The sequence below is a fragment of the Hydra vulgaris genome, chromosome 14 (genome assembly GCF_038396675.1).
Source record: "Hydra vulgaris chromosome 14, alternate assembly HydraT2T_AEP".
Taxonomy (NCBI): Eukaryota; Metazoa; Cnidaria; class Hydrozoa; order Anthoathecata; family Hydridae; genus Hydra; species Hydra vulgaris.
This window is the reverse complement of record NC_088933.1, coordinates 2,772,428-2,791,560: the sequence shown is the minus strand read 5'-3', so window position 1 is coordinate 2,791,560 and position 19,133 is coordinate 2,772,428. Positions and strand designations below refer to the sequence as shown.

General features: G+C 25.1%; 1 protein-coding gene and 2 long non-coding RNA genes across 5 annotated transcripts; 1 reads left to right on the top strand and 2 right to left on the bottom strand.

The window, feature by feature from the left end:
* Nucleotides 1-430: 430 nt before the first annotated feature.
* LOC136090449 (uncharacterized) lies at nt 431-7,174 on the bottom strand. 2 transcript variants are annotated; one of them, XR_010643429.1, is made up of 4 exons: nt 6,968-7,174; nt 6,587-6,655; nt 6,317-6,446; nt 431-671 (listed from the first exon to the last, which is right to left on the bottom strand). It is a non-coding gene; the product is annotated as an uncharacterized LOC136090449 (long non-coding RNA). The 2 variants fall into 2 exon arrangements; XR_010643430.1 differs by having other exon boundaries at nt 6,317-6,425.
* A 1,022-nt stretch (nt 7,175-8,196) lies between these two features.
* Nucleotides 8,197-11,724, top strand: LOC136091181 (uncharacterized). Its single transcript, XM_065818191.1, has 2 exons — nt 8,197-9,339; nt 9,441-11,724. Exon 2 carries the CDS (start codon nt 9,824-9,826, stop codon nt 10,709-10,711), a length of 888 nt encoding a protein of 295 aa, XP_065674263.1. The 5' UTR covers nt 8,197-9,339; nt 9,441-9,823; the 3' UTR covers nt 10,712-11,724.
* A 2,240-nt stretch (nt 11,725-13,964) lies between these two features.
* On the bottom strand, nt 13,965-18,902 carry LOC136090451 (uncharacterized). Of its 2 annotated transcripts, none has more exons than XR_010643432.1 (4): nt 18,687-18,902; nt 18,362-18,418; nt 18,070-18,199; nt 13,965-14,678 (listed from the first exon to the last, which is right to left on the bottom strand). It is a non-coding gene; the product is annotated as an uncharacterized LOC136090451 (long non-coding RNA). The 2 variants fall into 2 exon arrangements; XR_010643431.1 differs by having other exon boundaries at nt 18,718-18,902.
* Nucleotides 18,903-19,133: the final 231 nt, after the last annotated feature.

Genomic DNA, 19,133 nt, shown 5'->3' with positions numbered 1-19,133 from the left:
GGTCGCAAAAGATGTTGCGGAAACGTTGACAAAGTAATCGATTTTGCAAAGATATGTAACGTTGTTTAATAGACGTTGATTAAACGTTATTGCGTAACGTTGAAAAAACGTTACTAAATGACGTTACAAAAGCGTCGCAACTAAACGTTGAAAAAGCGTTACATAAAAAGCGTTGAATAAACGTCGCAACTTAGCGTTGAAAAAACGTTACCTAAAAAGCGTTGCATAAACGCTGTTAAAGCAGTCTATTTTGCAAGGATTTGTAACGTTGTTAGTAAAACGTCGATTTAACGTGACTCAAAGACGTCGAGTAAAGGTTGAAATATAACGTTGAATCAACGCTTAAATGCGCTGTATAAAATATCGCAAAATATTATTAAACGTAATTAAACGTGGCTATAATATATATTAAATTGGCAATAAAACTAAATTGTAAGTTGAACTCTGCCCTCGCAATATTTCCAAAATCAATTTTTAATACAAACAGTAATATACAAAGATAAATATAAAAAAGCTTAACATATACAATTTATAGATATATATATAAAAATATAAATATTTTCTTTAAAATTTATGTGTGTGAGTGTTTGCATATATATTTATGCAATATATAAAAATACAATTAACAGGATATCGTATCGATAGGCCAGGATATCATTGAGATACAGAATCTAAATCAAAAAACAAAACTTGTACCATTAGTAGTCTGAAAGCAAATGTAAAAAAAAAATGTTATTAAATTAGTATAATTATTATTAAATTTAAAAAGTAAATATATATATATATATATATATATATATATACATATATATATATATAACTTATTTATATATATAATTTATAATTATAGGTTCAGGTATGACTCCATTGACTAGTTTTTAACTATATGAGTGACACCTAACCTTATTTATGTGAGTTTATAAATATTATTGTAAATTTTCATATTTTATGGTTAAATAAATGGAATAATATTATTATATATAAAATATATAGATAAATAAATTACATATATATATATATATAAATTATATATATGTATAAATTATATATATATATATATAAATATATATATATATATAAATTATATATATATATATAAATTATATATATTATATATATATATATATATATATATATATATATATATATATATATATATATATATATATATATATATATATATACATATTTATTTATTTATTATACAGTAATCTCCCGGTTATTCGAAATGGCACTTAATAAAATTTTCTGCTTATTCAAAGGAATTTTTATTTCCTGTGAACTTTCTTTAACAAACTCATGCAAATGCTGATATGCAGAAATGCAGTTGTTCAAAATTTCGGTTATTCGAAACAATTTTTGCTCCCCTTGAATATAAAAAAACACATTTAAGGAACAAAAAAAAAATAAAAAATGGACTATATTTTCAATGAATTGTAAAATATTTATTATTTTACAAGGATAAAACTGAAGTAGCACCAAATTGCAAGGGTCTTTTTCTTTTTTACTTTTTACTATTATTAAAATTTGAAAGAAACTTAAAGTAGGTCATTTTAAAGAGCATATTCAGTAATTCGAGTTTCGGGTTATTCAAAATAAATTCTTATACCCCTTGGAGGTTCGAATAACCAGGAGTTTACTGTATATATATATATATATATAAATATATATATATATATATACATATATATATAAATATATATATATGTATATATATATATTTATATACAAAAATATTTTTGTATATATTTATATATATATATATATATATATATATATATATATATATATATATATATACACATATATATATAAATTTGTATATATATATATATATATATATATATACAAAAATATTTTTGTATATATATACATATATATATAAATATATATATGTATATATATATATATATATTTATATACAAAAATAATTTTGTATATATATTAGTGATGTACCGAAAACGCTTTTTTGGCCGATGCCGATACCGATGCCGATGGATAGGAAAAGGCAGATACCGATGCCGATACCGATGAATTAACTAACTATTAAAGTTTTGAAGATAAAAAGCCATAGAGCTTTAAATTGGGTAAATTTTTTCATAGAATCCGTACTGGTAAACAAATACTTGGACCCAAATAAATAAACTTGCCTGTAAACAAAGTCAAAATAAACAATTCTTCTAAAAATTCTAAGCGATGCATAAAGTTTAGATTATTTATTATTTAATAATTATCAAAATGCAGGATAAAAATACTAAAATGCCATCGGTAATGCTTATCGGTAAATTAATAAAAAAAGACCGATGCCGATACCGATTCCGATTGTACAAAAAGTGGCCGATTAAGCCGATGCCGATTAATCGGTACATCACTAATATATATATATATATATATATATATACACAAAATTATATAATTTTGTGTATATATATATATATATATATATATATATATATATACAAAATTATATAATTTTGTATATATATACAGTATTGGACAAAACATTTGCAACCAACATCGAACAATGCTAAAAAGTGTCCCTAATTTTACATGTCTTAAAAACGAAACGAACTATACTACCACAGCAAACAGTTCAGGAGTCTGGAGTCATAGCATGCCATGACATGAGCAATCAGCTGACAGGTGACAGCACACAGGCAGAATTTTGTTGACAAGTGCCATTTTGCAGCGGACAAAACAAGTGCAACTTTTTTGGTTTGTTTCATTTTCTTTAGTCTGGTCCATGTCAACGTCACGGAAGTTTTTTTATAATTAAAGGAAGTATCCAGAAGTTTCCAGAAGCATGCAAAAGCTTCCAGAAGTTTCCAGAAGAAGCTTCTGGAAGCATCCAGTAGCATCCAGAAGCATCCAGAAGCTTTCAGAAGCATCGAAAAGAAGCATCTAGAATCATCCAGAACAGGTTCACACAGGTTCATTTTACTATATAAGAGACATGTAAATCAACATGTAATTCAGTCAGTATATGGAAATTAATCAGTCAGTATTATCAAGACAGTTTATCGAAGTGAGTTTTATCAAAGTGTTTTATCGAAGAACATCAATACAAGAAGTGAAATACAACAAGTGTTTCATTACATCAATACAGTCCACATCCAAGCAAGACGTTGTGTTCCACAGAGCATTATTGTATCATCACAAGGTAAATGTAACACGGTAAGCCTTGAGAAGCGTGATTATTTATTTTTATTACTTTTATAACTTCAAGTGCAAAAATGGCTCCCGACAGTCTTGGGTTGGAACTAAGAAAAAAAATTATTGGCGATTACGTAAGTGGAATGTCACAAAAAAGTATTTATGATAAATATCGCGTGAAAAAATGGACCGTATCAAGACTATGTTCCAAATATCGTTCTACGGGGAACTTGGCAGCAGATAACAAAGGTGGAAGACCGCGTTCCACCACTTCTAGAGAGGATTCTATGATTGTCAGATCCGTCAAGAAGGATCCCTGGATATCATCAGTTGAGATACAACAGCAATTAGAGCTGTCTGTATCGGACCGAACAATCAGACGACGTGCTGTTGAGGCCGGATTGTTTTCCCGACGCCCTGCAAAGAAACCGCTGATTTCACTATAAAACTAGAAAAAAAGACTCTTGTTTGCTACATCTCATATTGACTGGAATGTGCAGAAATGGGAAACTGTCCTGTTCAGTGATGAATCGAAGTTAAACATCATTGGGAGCGATGGCATTTGCCATGTACGTTGACCGGCCGGAAAACGCCTCGATTTACTGCCATAAGACCGTGAAGCATGGTGGAAGCAATGTAATAGTCTGGGGGTGTTTTTATGCTATTGGTCTAGGTCCAATACATCAAAACGATGGAATAATGGATCGTTTCATGTATAAAAATATCCTGAAAGATGTTATGTTACCTCATGCTGAATGGAATATGCCAATAAAATGGGTTTTTCAGCAAGACAACAATCCGAAACACACTGCAAAAGTAGTCAAGCAGTGGTTTCAAGACAACCACCTATCGGTGATGGATTGGCCGCCTCAATCTCCGAATCTCAACCCTATCGAGAACCTGTGGGAGATCGTCAACCGCAGAGTTAATCGTGAAGGTGTTCATAATAAGGATCAACTGTTTGAACAAATCCAAAAGGCCTGGGCAGCAATTCCACAAAGTTTCATTGATCACCTGATCAAATCTATGCCTCGAAGATGCAAGGCTGTGATCGACAACAAAGGATTCGCCACGAAATATTGATAGCGAAATACAGCTTGGTCAACATTTTGTCGAGTTGCACTTGTTTTGTCCAGAAGGAAATCAACTTTTTTTAATACTTTTGATTAATTTATTAATTTTCGTGTACAAATCATGAACTTTGTGATGAATAAAACTTGAAGAACTTTGTCTCTAAACAATTACATAGTTATTTCTCTAAATTGAAAAAATGCAGCACTTTTATATAAAGAAACTAAATTAGCATTATTTGGTTGCACTCGTTTTGTCCGATACTGTATATATATACAAAATTATATAATTTTGTATATATGTATATATATATATATATATATATATATATATACATATATATATATATATATATATATATATATATATATATAATACTAATTACGTCAGAATCTATATAACTGCAAAAGTTTTAAGTTTTTTAAAATTTGATTCCAGAGAGAAAAAAAAAACATTTATAACTCTTTTTAACTCAATGCAAAAGTAACTCTATCAAATGAACTTTGCTAACTTAGAGTTTTTCTGTCTAAAATAAATGTGACAAAAACAAGAAACATCTACATTTTTATTATGAAATATAATGCTTTGTCAATAACTATTTACTTAAAAGTATTAACATCGAAAATATTTTGTTAAAGTTATTAACAATAAGCATTTTAAACTATTTTTTTGGAATTTATTTTTAGAAAAAGTTAAAATAATAATAATGGTTTATCATCAAAGTTATTCATTGGACATCAGATCTCGGGTCACTTTTGATCGAAAAATAGGCCTAACCTACAAGCAATGAGATGAAAAATTTCAAATATCAGTAAGTGGTGTTAGGAAGATGTGTATAAAGTATGAAACAACTGGTTCTGCTGAAAATCAGAAAAGACTTGGTCGCCCCATTAAGACTTCAACAATAACCAATATCCTAATTGCATTGATAAAAAAAAAAATTCAACAATAACCTAAAGGCATATTGTTGAAAATCTTAAATTAAATGTTTCCTATCGAACTGTACAGAGAAGACTTAATTTAAGTGGTTTAATAATTTAGGTGGTTTAAATAAACCTTCTCCAGAAAAGTAAACCCCTCATTAGTCGTATAAGCAAAGAAAAACTTTTAGCATTTGCAAAACTGCATATTAACAAGTGTGAGGCATTTTGGAACTTAGTGTTATGGACTGATAAGAATAAATGTCAAATACTTGGCTTAAAAAACAACAAAGAGTTTGGCGCAGACTTTGTGATGCACTCTTAGATAGAAATCTTAAAAAAACAGTCTAGCATGGAGGTGGTTCGCCTATGGCTCGGGGATGTTTTGATTCAAATAGTGTGGGACGACTGGTGAATGTTGAATGTATAATGACAGGGAAGTTGTATGTTGAATGGCTTTCAAAAAATTTATGTCAATCCATTTAAGAATTGATCGCAAATTTTTTTTTCACCATGACAACGACCCTAAACACACATGCAAAGCGACACAACAGTTCCTCAAAAAAAAGTAAAGCTAACATCCTTAAATGGCCGCCACAAAGTCGAGACCTTAACCCTGTTGAAAATATATATGGGCAATTTTGAAATCTAAAATAATTTTAAAATAGCTCATTTCATTTAATAGAGTTACTTTTACAATGATTTAAAAAAATATATAAATATTTTTTTTCTTGATTACAATCAAATTTTAAAAAAACATTTTTGAAGTTATGTAGATTCCAACGTAAATAATTTTGTTTTTATTGTTAGAGTTCTGAATTTATCAAAAATGTTAATGCTATACATGTATATATAAATATATATATATATATATATATATATATATATATATATACATATATATATATATATATATACATATATATATCTATATATTTATATATATATCTATGTATACATATATATATATACATATATACATATATATATGCATATACATATATATATATATATATATATATATAAATATATATATATATATATATATATATATATATATATATATATATATATATATATATATATATATATATAATACATTTTATGGAAGTCAAATTTTACAGTTAAAAATAGTCACAATTCCATACATAAATTAACTAAATTAAACTTACTTGAATAGTTGTAACTATAAACCATCAATTTAAATCATATAATGTACTTTGCTCATAAGATGAAAACCAGTTAAAACCATATCATTCCTCTATCTTTGATCCACCAGAACTTTACTAAATAAACTTACACCTAAAATCAAATTATCACATGTCAAAAAAATTTAAACAGTATTATTAAAATCAGATATGACTAATAGTTAATATTAAGTTTTATTTATTCTTCACCATATAAAAAGTTAAATGCAAAGAGAAACACAATCATTCACTAACATAATTACTTTCATTCTTTTTTGGAGTCCTCTGTAGTCGTAAAATTAAATCCTTCGCCTACTTCTGTATCTAATAATAGATATTTATAAGTAATTATTTAGTAAAACAAATATAAACAAAAATGTAAAAACTAAAATGTAGACCCAGTGCAAACAGATTACGATATATATCTAGGCAATCATAATACAATAAACAGATTCAAAATTTTACTTATCCCAAAAGAAAAATAAGACTTATTAGATGTTTAATTGATATAGTACTTCACCGTTAATTATAGAAGTTTATTTGATATAATACTTCACCATTAATATAAAACTATAACAGTTTTTTTATTCATATAAAACATTTAAAATAGCAATGAGTACTATAAAGTTTAATGACCTCCAGTAACTTTAAATCTTTTAACTCTAAGCTTGTTCCATGAATAATCAATTGGAAAACTATTATAGGCAGCTTATATTGCATGAACACCAGTTGACAAAAATAACCAACCATCTTCTACCCAACAACATACAGCAACTGCCTCTGCTTCAATCTGTTTTTATAATAAACAACTTTAGCCCAAGATTGTGAAGTCATAGTAATAGATCATCTAAAAAAAAGGCATCATTTGTTTTATTTACATATATATATAAATATATATAACTATATATATATATATATAAATATATATATATATATATATATATATATATATATATATATATATATATTTATATATACATATATGTTTATATTATATATATATATATATATATATATATATATATATACATTTGTAAACAAATATATATGTTTATATGTATATATATGTATATATACATATATATATATATACATATACACACTATATATACATATATATATATATATATATAATGTATATATATGTATATATACATATATATATATAAATATATATATATATACATTTATAAACAAATATATATGTTTATATGTATATATATATATATATATATATATATATATATATATATATATATATATATATATATATATATATTATATATATATGTATATATTATATACACACATATATATATATACATATATATATATATATATATATATATATATATATATATATATATATATATATATATATATATGTATGTATATATATATGTATATATATACATATATATCTATACATATATATATATACATATATATATATATATATAAATATATATGTATATATAAAATGTATATATTTCTGATATATATATATATATATATATATATATATATATATATATATATATATATATATATTTATATATATATACATATATATATTCATAATTACATGCATTAATACATAGAACTAAAATAAATAAAAATACATATCAAAGGTATGTAATAAATAATAAATGTTAAAATTATATTTACAACACCAACTCTAAAATTAGGACTAGAAAAATAAACATTATATATACATATATAAAATGTATATATTTCTTTTATATATATTCATAAATTTACCCATATATATATATGCATAAATACATATTATTAAAATAAATAAAAATATATGATAAAGAATAAATGTTAGAATTAAATGTACAACACCAACTCTATAATTAGGACTTAACATTTTTCATATTAAAATTAGAAGTTTTTCAAAAAAATGGAAATAAAGGGTCATTCCATGCCAAGTGGTGCAAATTTTAATGAGGTCCCTCATGGACCATCTCAGATTTTATTGAAATTTTTTGATTTTGTTAAAAGCATGTTTTGAAAATTTTAGATCAATATCTAATATGGTTCTTGAGAAAACGCTATTTAAGTAGTGGGCTATTTTGCATAAAATTTCACTCTACAAGAAAAAAGGGTTTTTTCATCATTTTTAACAGCCAATAACTTTTGAACAAGTTAGTTTTATACTTCAATTATTATAAGATAGCAAGTGTGCTGTGGATACTTTGAAAAAAGAAAAAAATATTATTTCTGGCATCTTAACTTTTTCCATAATGGCAGGCTAAAGTTGATTTTTTTGTTTTAAGAATAAGTTTTTTTGTGATTTTAAAGACCTTAATCTTAAAAACTAGTTACAAAGTTAATACAAATCAAATTGCCTGCTGATCTACATGTGGTGGATAAACATTTTTAAAAAAATCAGTTGATTAAAGAGCTGCATTCAAAAGTTATAGGTCTCCAAAATGAGTCAGATCGAGATTTTCGTAAAATTGATCTGTGATGCAAAGCATCTGTTACCTAAGATGGCACTTTTTTTTTTTTATAAAATTTTTTATACGCATCAATTAAAGACTGTTAATTAATGAAAACCAAAAAAATTAATGGGCGCTTATTTATAACCCCCAAAAGGTAGTCTCTAAAAGTCAGGTAAGTTTTCCATAAAAAATTATTACTTTTTAAAAGTTTAGTTATTGTTTCATTTAATTCTATATTACTAGTATGTCAATCTAAAAAGTACTAATAAAACCAAATAAATTGTTGTATTTTAGAACTAATTAATAATAAGTAATATGCCTGAGCTTTCTACTTGCTGTATTGGTAAAGCATTAAATGAACAGTGCTATCTATCTAATAAAAGTAAACGCTACCAACAACTGTCTAAACTAAACCAAGAGCTTATTTCTTTGAGAAGCAAAATAAATCCCATAGATTTTATTTGTAGCTATCACGAGAAAGTTTACTTGTCAGGTATGAGAATGAACATCGCAGGTATTGTTGTAATCCGTTGAACAAGCACGCAAAAAATGTGAAAAGTAAGTTTCAATATTTAATATCTTAATTTAATAAAAATACCTTATTAACACTAAATAAATAAAAAAAAAAATATTTAATAATTATTTCCGTTATTTTTTAGATTCTCTTAGAGTTATCAGTCTTTCATATGCCAAAGATTTTGGTTTAATACCTGGTCAAAAAATTTGCACTAGTTGCAGAAAAGTTCTGAATTGCAAACATAATACAAAAGAAAATGAACTCCAAGAAAAAGAAATTTATGTTGACAACCATACATTAAAAGAAGATCTTAATTCAAGTATTGCAAGTTTTGGATGCTCACCTCTAAAACTTGTTTCAAAAAAAGATAGAGTTGCATATGGAAAGCGTAAAATTGATAGCGTAAGAGCTCATACACAAAAGGCTGTTGCCAATGTGCTAGGTTTAGAAATAGCTGCACTTTGTGGAATTGAATTACCCTCAAAAAAATGTTTGAAAAAAACAAACACAGATTTAGACAATATTATGACTCAAATTAAGTCAAAATTTGAAAAAACATTGTCAAATTCTGAAAAAATCACACTTCTTACACTCACTCCAGACAGTTGGTCAATAGAGAAAACTCAGAAGTTTTTTTTTACTTCAAAAAGATCTGTAGTACAAGCCGGAAAATTAAGTAAAAAAAGTGGAATACTATCAAAACCTTCTCCAAAATCGGGTAGAAAACTAAGCGAAGATGTAATTACAGAGGTTGTTCATTTCTACAAATGCGATGAATATTCAAGGGTTTGTCCAGGAAAAAAAGAGTTTGTTTCAGTTAAAGTAGATAGTAAAAAGCAACATATCCAAAAGCGCCTTCTACTAGTCAATATGAAAGAGCTACATAAAGAGTTTAAAAAGAAATATAATTATCTTAAAGTTGGATTTTCAAAATTTTGTGAGCTAAGGCCCAAGTGGTGCATTCCTGTGGGTGGTGCTTCTGGTCTGCATGCAGTTTGTGTTTGCCAGTACCATCAAAATGTAAAGCTCCTTGTACAGAAAATTCCTGGAATTTCTGATTACAAAATCTTATTAAAGTTAATGGTTTGTAGCATTGAAAATAGAGATTGTATGCTGCATAGCTGCGATAAATGTCCTGCTAAAAAGGTTTTGTTAGACTACATTGACACTTTGTTTACAGAAAAAGAAATTAGTGAAGTTAACTTTTATCAATGGCAAAAATCAAATTACCAATGTACTTTAGTACCAGCAACTCTACCTTTAGATGAATTTATTGAAATGGTTTATGAACAGTTAGATAGTTTACGAGTGCATCATTTTATATCAAAAAGTCAAGCCACCTACTACCAACATTTGAAAACTAATTTAAAAGAAAATCAAGCTTTGATTCTTCTTGACTGCAGAAAACTATAGTTTTCTAATACAGGATGCAGTGCAAGGTTTTCACTGGAATAACAGCCAAGCAACTGTGCACCCCTTTGTTGCGTATTTTATAAAAGATGGAAAACTTGATAGTCAAAGTTATTGTGTTATATCAGATCATCTGAAACATGGAACAGATGCTGTTCATTGCTTTATCGGTAATGTTATTGATAAACTTAAACAATTACAAACATTTGAACACATTATCTATTTTAGTGATGGAGCTGCATCACAATATAAAAATTACAAAAATCTTATCAACTTATGCTACCATAAACACGATTTTGATATGACTGCAGAGTGGCACTTTTTTACAACATCGCATGGTAAAAGCCCTTGTGATGGTGTTGGTGGAACAGTGAAACGTCTTGTTGCACGAGCCAGTCTACAATCACTAAACGATCCTATTGACACACCAAGCAAAATGTACAGCTGGTGTGTTCAACATGTCAAAGGAATATCTTTTTTTTTTGTTGACAAAGTTTCAATAGAAACACATACTACAAACTTCAATTTGGAAGAGAGATATCGTTCTTGTTCGACAATACCTGGGACACGAAACCACCACAGTTTAATCCCAATGTCACTTACCACAATAAAAATAAGAAGAGTCTCATTTGATATTATTTGCACTAATGTGGATTTTTCTACTTGCAGAATTTATATTAATAAAATTTCCAGTTACTCACCAGGAGAATGTGGCCTGCGTTTACGATGCTCAATGGTATTTAGGAAATATTCTTAGTATTTCAGAAGAGCATCAAGATCTTCATATGAAATTCATGAAAAAGTCTTTATGTAACAAGTTTACGTGGCCATGCAGAGATGATCTTTGTTGGGTACCTCTAATGCATATTTTATGCAAAGTGCAATCTCTTAAAGTCCAGTCAAACAGTGGAAGATTTTATAGTATTGACTTAAAAGAAATCAATGAGATTATTTTATTATTTGAGAAATTTAACTTTTTGAAAATTTTATTATTTTTGTTTATTTTCTTAAAAACATTTTGTTTGTTTTTCATTAAAAAAATTATTGTATTATAAAGAGGGGAGGGGACAGAGGGGAGGGGACTTTATCTATTGGGATTTAAAAGTTCTTTATCTAAAGGGATTAAAAGGCTTTAAGCATTGATATTTTTTAATTGATATTTCATAATAAATAACATTATATAATTTAATGCATTTATTTATTATGTCAATTTCAGAATTTTATGGAAAATTTACCTGACTTTTAGAGACTACCTTTTGGGGGTTATAAATAAGCGCCCATTAATTTTTTTGGTTTTCATTAATTAACAGTCTTTAATTGATGCGTATAAAAAATTTTAAAAAAAAAAAAGTGCCATCTTAGGTAACAGATGCTTTGCATCACAGATCAATTTTACGAAAATCTCGATCTGACTCATTTTGGAGACCTATAACTTTTGAATGCAGCTCTTTAATCAACTGATTTTTTTAAAAATGTTTATCCACCACATGTAGATCAGCAGGCAATTTGATTTGTATTAACTTTGTAACTAGTTTTTAAGATTAAGGTCTTTAAAATCACAAAAAAACTTATTCTTAAAACAAAAAAATCAACTTTAGCCTGCCATTATGGAAAAAGTTAAGATGCCAGAAATAATATTTTTTTCTTTTTTCAAAGTATCCACAGCACACTTGCTATCTTATAATAATTGAAGTATAAAACTAACTTGTTCAAAAGTTATTGGCTGTTAAAAATGATGAAAAAACCCTTTTTTCTTGTAGAGTGAAATTTTATGCAAAATAGCCCACTACTTAAATAGCGTTTTCTCAAGAACCATATTAGATATTGATCTAAAATTTTCAAAACATGCTTTTAACATATATATGTACAAAATCAAAAAATTTCAATAAAGTCTGAGATGGTCCATGAGGGACCTCATTAAAATTTGCACCACTTGGCATGGAATGACCCTAAAGTTTCTTATCCAAACGTGTTTTTATAAAAAAAAAACTTAATAATGCATACTTTCATTATTGGTCGAAGATTTTATACTGAATATTTGCTTGATAATTAGGGTAAGGTGTTTAAAGTTTTTCAAATAAATAAAAAAATTAGTCTGTGAACAGACTAAATTTAGTCTGACTTATTATGTTTTATTAATTTTGATATTACTTAAAACATCTGAATCTTATTAAAATTAAGTGCTATTTTTAACTTAGAAATAACATATTTAATACAACTTTGCAATTTATTAAAATGGTCATTTTAAAATAAATAAATCATCAACAAAAATAACCTGAATAAACCGAATATACTCTGAGATTTATGTATATTATATACAATTTGATGCAAAATCTAAAAGTTTTAAATTAGCCGCAATAAAAAGAAGTTATAAAACATAACTTTATCAAAATATTTTTTTTATACCATCTGCATGCATTCTATTAAGTTTTCATTGCCTTTTCTTTACGGCAAATTATTTTTGTAATGGCTAGTTAATGAGACAATAATTTTCAATGTGTCACTTCCTCAACGTTGTCAAAACAACGTTTAATTAACGTTGGCAAAATAACACTTTTTCAACGTTTTTTACCTACCACATTTTCAACGTTGGTATACCACATTTATAACGTTGAATAAGCGTTGTTTCATAAATAGCTTAAATACGTTGAAAAAGCAGCTAATGTCTAACGTTGATAAACCTTCAACTTTGCGACGTTTTTACAGTGATTATTTGCGTACTTTTATTCAGCGTTGAATAAACGCGGTTTTTTGAGAAGATAATATAAGTTGATATTTATACGCTTATTCAACGATGAAAATGAGACGTTTAAAAAGCGGTTTATTTTTAACGTTGATGAAGCATAGATTTTGAATCGTCTTTAAAATGGCTTTTTGCGTAAGTTGATTCCACGTTGAATAAACGTCTTTTTTTGAGAAGCTAAATTACGTTACAATTTCAACGCTTATTCAACGTTTAAATTTACCGCGATTTAGTATACAATAACAAACATTGATTCAACGTTGAAAGCGCGTTGTTTTTGTGACTGTAACGCTTTTTCTACGCTGCGACCGGTTTTCAACGTTGATTCAACGCTGACATGTTTGCTGGGAGCTTTATCTTGACATATCCGCTGTTGAAAGAAAAAGTGTCTTAAAGTGTTTTAACTAAATGTGTGTCATATAAAATTATTCAAATATTCAGAACTTTGATATCATAATAATTGCAATAATACCAGATGACATAAACAACTTAAATAAAATGTGAACTATCCCAGCAAACATGTCAACGTTGAATCAACGTTGAAAACCGGTCGCAAAAGATGTTGCGGAAACGTTGACAAAGTAATCGATTTTGCAAAGATATGTAACGTTGTTTAATAGACGTTGATTAAACGTTATTGCGTAACGTTGAAAAAACGTTACTAAATGACGTTACAAAAACGTCGCAACTAAACGTTGAAAAAGCGTTACATAAAAAGCGTTGAATAAACGTCGCAACTTAGCGTTGAAAAAACGTTACCTAAAAAGCGTTGCATAAACGCTGTTAAAGTAGTCTATTTTGCAAGGATTTGTAACGTTGTTAGTAAAACGTCAATTTAACGTGACTCAAAGACGTCGAGTAATGGTTAAAATATAACGTTGAATCAACGCTTTAAATAAGCTGCACAAAATATCGCAAAATATTATTTAACGTAATAAAACGTGGCTATAATAAATATTGATTTGACAAATAAAACTAAATTGTAGGTTGAACTCTGCTCTTGCAATATTTCCAAATCAATTTTTAATACAAACAGTAATATACAATAAAAAATATAAAAAAAGCTTAAAATATACAATTTATAGATATATATATATAAAAATATAAACATTTTCTTTAAGATTTATGAGTGTGTGTGAGTGTTTGTATATATATTTATGCTATATATAAAAATACAATTTACAGGATGTCGTATCGATAGGCCAGGATATCATTGAGATACAAAATCTAAATCAAAAAATAAAACTTGTACTATTAGTAGTCTAAAAGCAAATGTAAAAAAATGGTATTGAATTAGTATGATTATTATTAAATTTAAAAAGTAAATATAAATACATACATATTACCTATTATTATATACAATTTATATTTTATTATAAAATATGTAGATAAATAAATTATATATATATATATATATATATATATATATATATATATATATATATATATATATATATATATATATATATATATATATATATTTATATATATATATATATAATTATACGTATACATATATAAATTATATAAATATATATATACAAATTATATATATATATATATATATGACATATATATATATAAATTATATATATATATACATATAAATTATATATACTATATATATATAAATTATATATATAAACTATATATATATATACATATAAATTATATATAAATATATATATATATATATATATAAATTATATGTATATATATATATATAAATATATAAATTATATATATATATAAATTATATGTAAATATAAATTATATATATATATATATATATATATATATATAAATATATATGTATATATATATATATATAAATATATATATATATATATATATATATATATATATATATATATATATATTCAAAACAATTTTTTGCTCTCCTTGACGATAAAAAAACACATTTAAGGAACAAAAAAAAAAAAAAAACCCGACTATTTTTTCAATAAATTGTAAAATATTTAATGTTTAACACGAATAAAACTTAAAAAACACCTCATTCCAAGGCTCTTTTCTTTTTTTACTTTCTACTTTTATTAAAATTTGAAAGTAACTTAAAGTAGGTCATTTTAAAGATCATTTTCAGTTATTCGAATTTTGGGTTATTTGAAGTAAATTCTTATACCCCTTGGAGGTTTGGAGGTTTGATTAACCGGGAGTTTACTGTATATATATATATATATATATATATATATATATATATATATATATATATATATATATATATAAATATATATATATATATATATGTATATACATATATATATATATAAGAATATATATATATATATATATATATATATATATATATATATATATATATATATATATGTACATACATATATATATATATAAGAATATATATATATATATATATATATATTTATATATATATATATATATATTTATATATATATATATATATATATATATATATATATATATATATACATTTATGTATATATATATATATACAGTCTATAAATATATATATATATATATATATATATATATATATATATATATGTATATACATATATATATATATATATATATATAAATATATATGAATATATATATATATATATATATATATATATATATATATATATATATATATATATATATATATATATATATATATATATACATTTATGTATATATATATATACAGTCACAGGCAAAATTAAGTAACATTAATGATAAAATCGAAACTCAAACAATAAAAACAAAATTATTTACGTCAGGACCTACATAACCGAAAAAATTTTATGTTTTTTTTTTAATTTGATTCCAAAAGAAAAAAATACATATTTATGCCTCTTTTTAACTCATTGCAAATTTAACTCTATTAAATGAAATTTGCTAACTAATAGTTTTTCTGTCTAAAATAAATGTGACCAAAGTAAGAAACATCTACATTTTTATTATGAAATATGTTTTGTCAATAACTACTCACTAAAAAGGATTAATATCAAAAATATTTTGTTAAAGTTATTAACAATAAGCATTTTAAACTATATTTTTTGGAATACAATTTTAGAAAAAGTAAAACTAATAATAATAATGGTTTATCATCAAAATTATTCATTGGACATCAGATTTCAGGTCACTTGTGATCGAAAAAAGGGCCTAACCTACAAGCAATGTGATGAAAAATATCAAATATCAGTAAGTGGTGTTAGGAAGATGTGTATAAAATATGAAACAACTGGTTCTGCTGAAAATCAGGAAAGACTTGGTCGCCCCATTAAGACTTCAAAAAGAACCAATATCTTAATTGCACTGATAGAAAAAAAAAATTCAACAATAACCTCAAAACAGATAGTTGAAAATACTTATTTAAATGTTTCCCGTCGAACTGCACAGAAAAGACTTAATTTAAGTGGTTTAATAATTTAGATGGTTTAAATAAACCTTCTTCAGAAAAGTAAACCCCTTAATAGTCGTATAAACAAAAAGAAACTTTTAGCACTTGCAAAACTGCATATTAACAAGAGTGAGGCATTTTGGAACTTAGTGTTATGGTCTGATGAGAATAAATGTCAAATATTTGGCTTTAAAAAACGACAAAGAGTTTGGCGCAGACTTTGTGATGCACTCTTAGATAGAAATCTTACAAAAACAGTCAAGCATGGAGGTGGCTCGCCTATGGCTTGGGGATGTTTTGAATCAAATGGTGTCGGACGACTGGTGAATGTTGAATGCATAATGACAGGGAAGTTGTATGTTGATTGGCTTTCAAAAAATTTATGTCAATCCGTTAAAGAAATGATTGCAAATTTTTTTTCAAAATGACAACGACCTTAAACACACATGCAAAAATGCAAAGCAGTTCTTCAAAAAAAAGTAAAGCTAACATCCTTAAATGGCTGCCACAAAGACCAAACCTTAACTCTGTTGAAAATATATGGGCAATTTTAAAATCTAAAATAACTCCTTCAAAACGAACAAATATAAAAAAATTTTAAGAGGCTCTTATTGAAACTTGGAATTCAATTGATGCTGACATCACATCAAAGCTTGTAAAAAGCATGCCAAGAGGTTTAGAAGCAGTCGTAAAAGCAAAAGGTGGCACAACAAACTAATAAAATGAAAATCAGACATGATATTCTTGCATTTGTAATAAAATTTATTGACAAAACATTATATTCATAATAAAAATTTTGATGTTTCTTACTTTTGTCACATTTACTTTGGACAGAAAAATTGTAAGATAGCTCATTTCATTTAATAGAGTTACTTTTACAATGAGTTAAAAAAATTATAAATATTTTTTTTCTTCTTTACAATCAAATTTAAAAAAAACATAAAACTTTTGCAGTTATGTAGATTACGACGTAAATAATTTTGTTTTTTTTGTTTGAGTTTTGGATTAATCAACAAAGTTACAAAATTGTGTGTGTCACTGTATATATATATATATATATATATATATATATATATATATATATATATATATATATATATATATATATATATATATATATATATATATATATATATATACACATAAATATATATTTAATTTTATGAAAGTCAAATTTTAGAACTAAAAATAGTCACAATTCCATACATAAATTAACTAAATTAAACTTACTTCAATAGGTGTAACTATAAACCATCAATTCAAAGCACATAATGTACTTCGTTCATAAGATGGAAACCAGTTAAAACCATATCATTCCTCTATGTTTGATCTACCAGAACTTTACTAAATAGACTTACACCTAAAATTAAATTATCACAATTTAAAAAAATTTAAACAGTATTATTGAAATCAGCTATGACCATTAGTTAATATTAAATTTTATTTATTCTTTACCATTAAAAAAACAAAGAAAAGTTAAATGCAAAGAGAAACACAATCATTCACCAACATAATTACTTACATTATTTTTCGGAGTCCTCTGTAGTCGTAAAATTAAATCCTTTGCCTACATCTTTATCTAATAATAGATACTAATTAGTAATTATTTAGTAAAACAAATATAAACAAAAATGTAAAAACTAAAATTTAGAATCAGTGTAAACAGATTACGATATATATCTAGGCAATCATAATACAATAAACAGATTCAAAATATTACATATCCCAAAATAAAAATAAGAAATAAGTTTATTTGATATAGTACTTCACCATTAGTATAAAACTATAATAGTTTTTTTAATTATATAAAACAACTAAAATAGCAGAGTACTGTAAAATTTAATGACCTCCAGTTACTTTAATTCTTTTAACTCTAACCTTGTTCCATGAAAATTCAATTGAAAAATTATTATGGGCAGCTTTCATTGCATGAAAACCAGTTGACAAAAATAACCAACCATTTTTTACCCAACAACATGGAACAACTGCCTCTGCTTCAATCTGTTTTTAAAATAAACAACTAAAGCCCAAGATTGTGAAGTCATTGTAATAGATCATCTAAAAATAAGGCATCATTTTATGAACATATATATATATATAAATATATATATATATATACATATATACATATATATATATATATATATATATATATATATATATATATATTTATATATATATATATATATATATATATATATATATATATATATATATATATATATATATATGTATATATATATATATATATATATATATATATATATATATATATATATATATATATATATATA

What these genes read in the sequence shown, in the direction of transcription:
- LOC136091181 (XM_065818191.1), top strand. Translation starts at nt 9,824, where the DNA reads ATGACTCAAATTAAGTCAAAATTTGAAAAAACATTGTCAAATTCTGAA.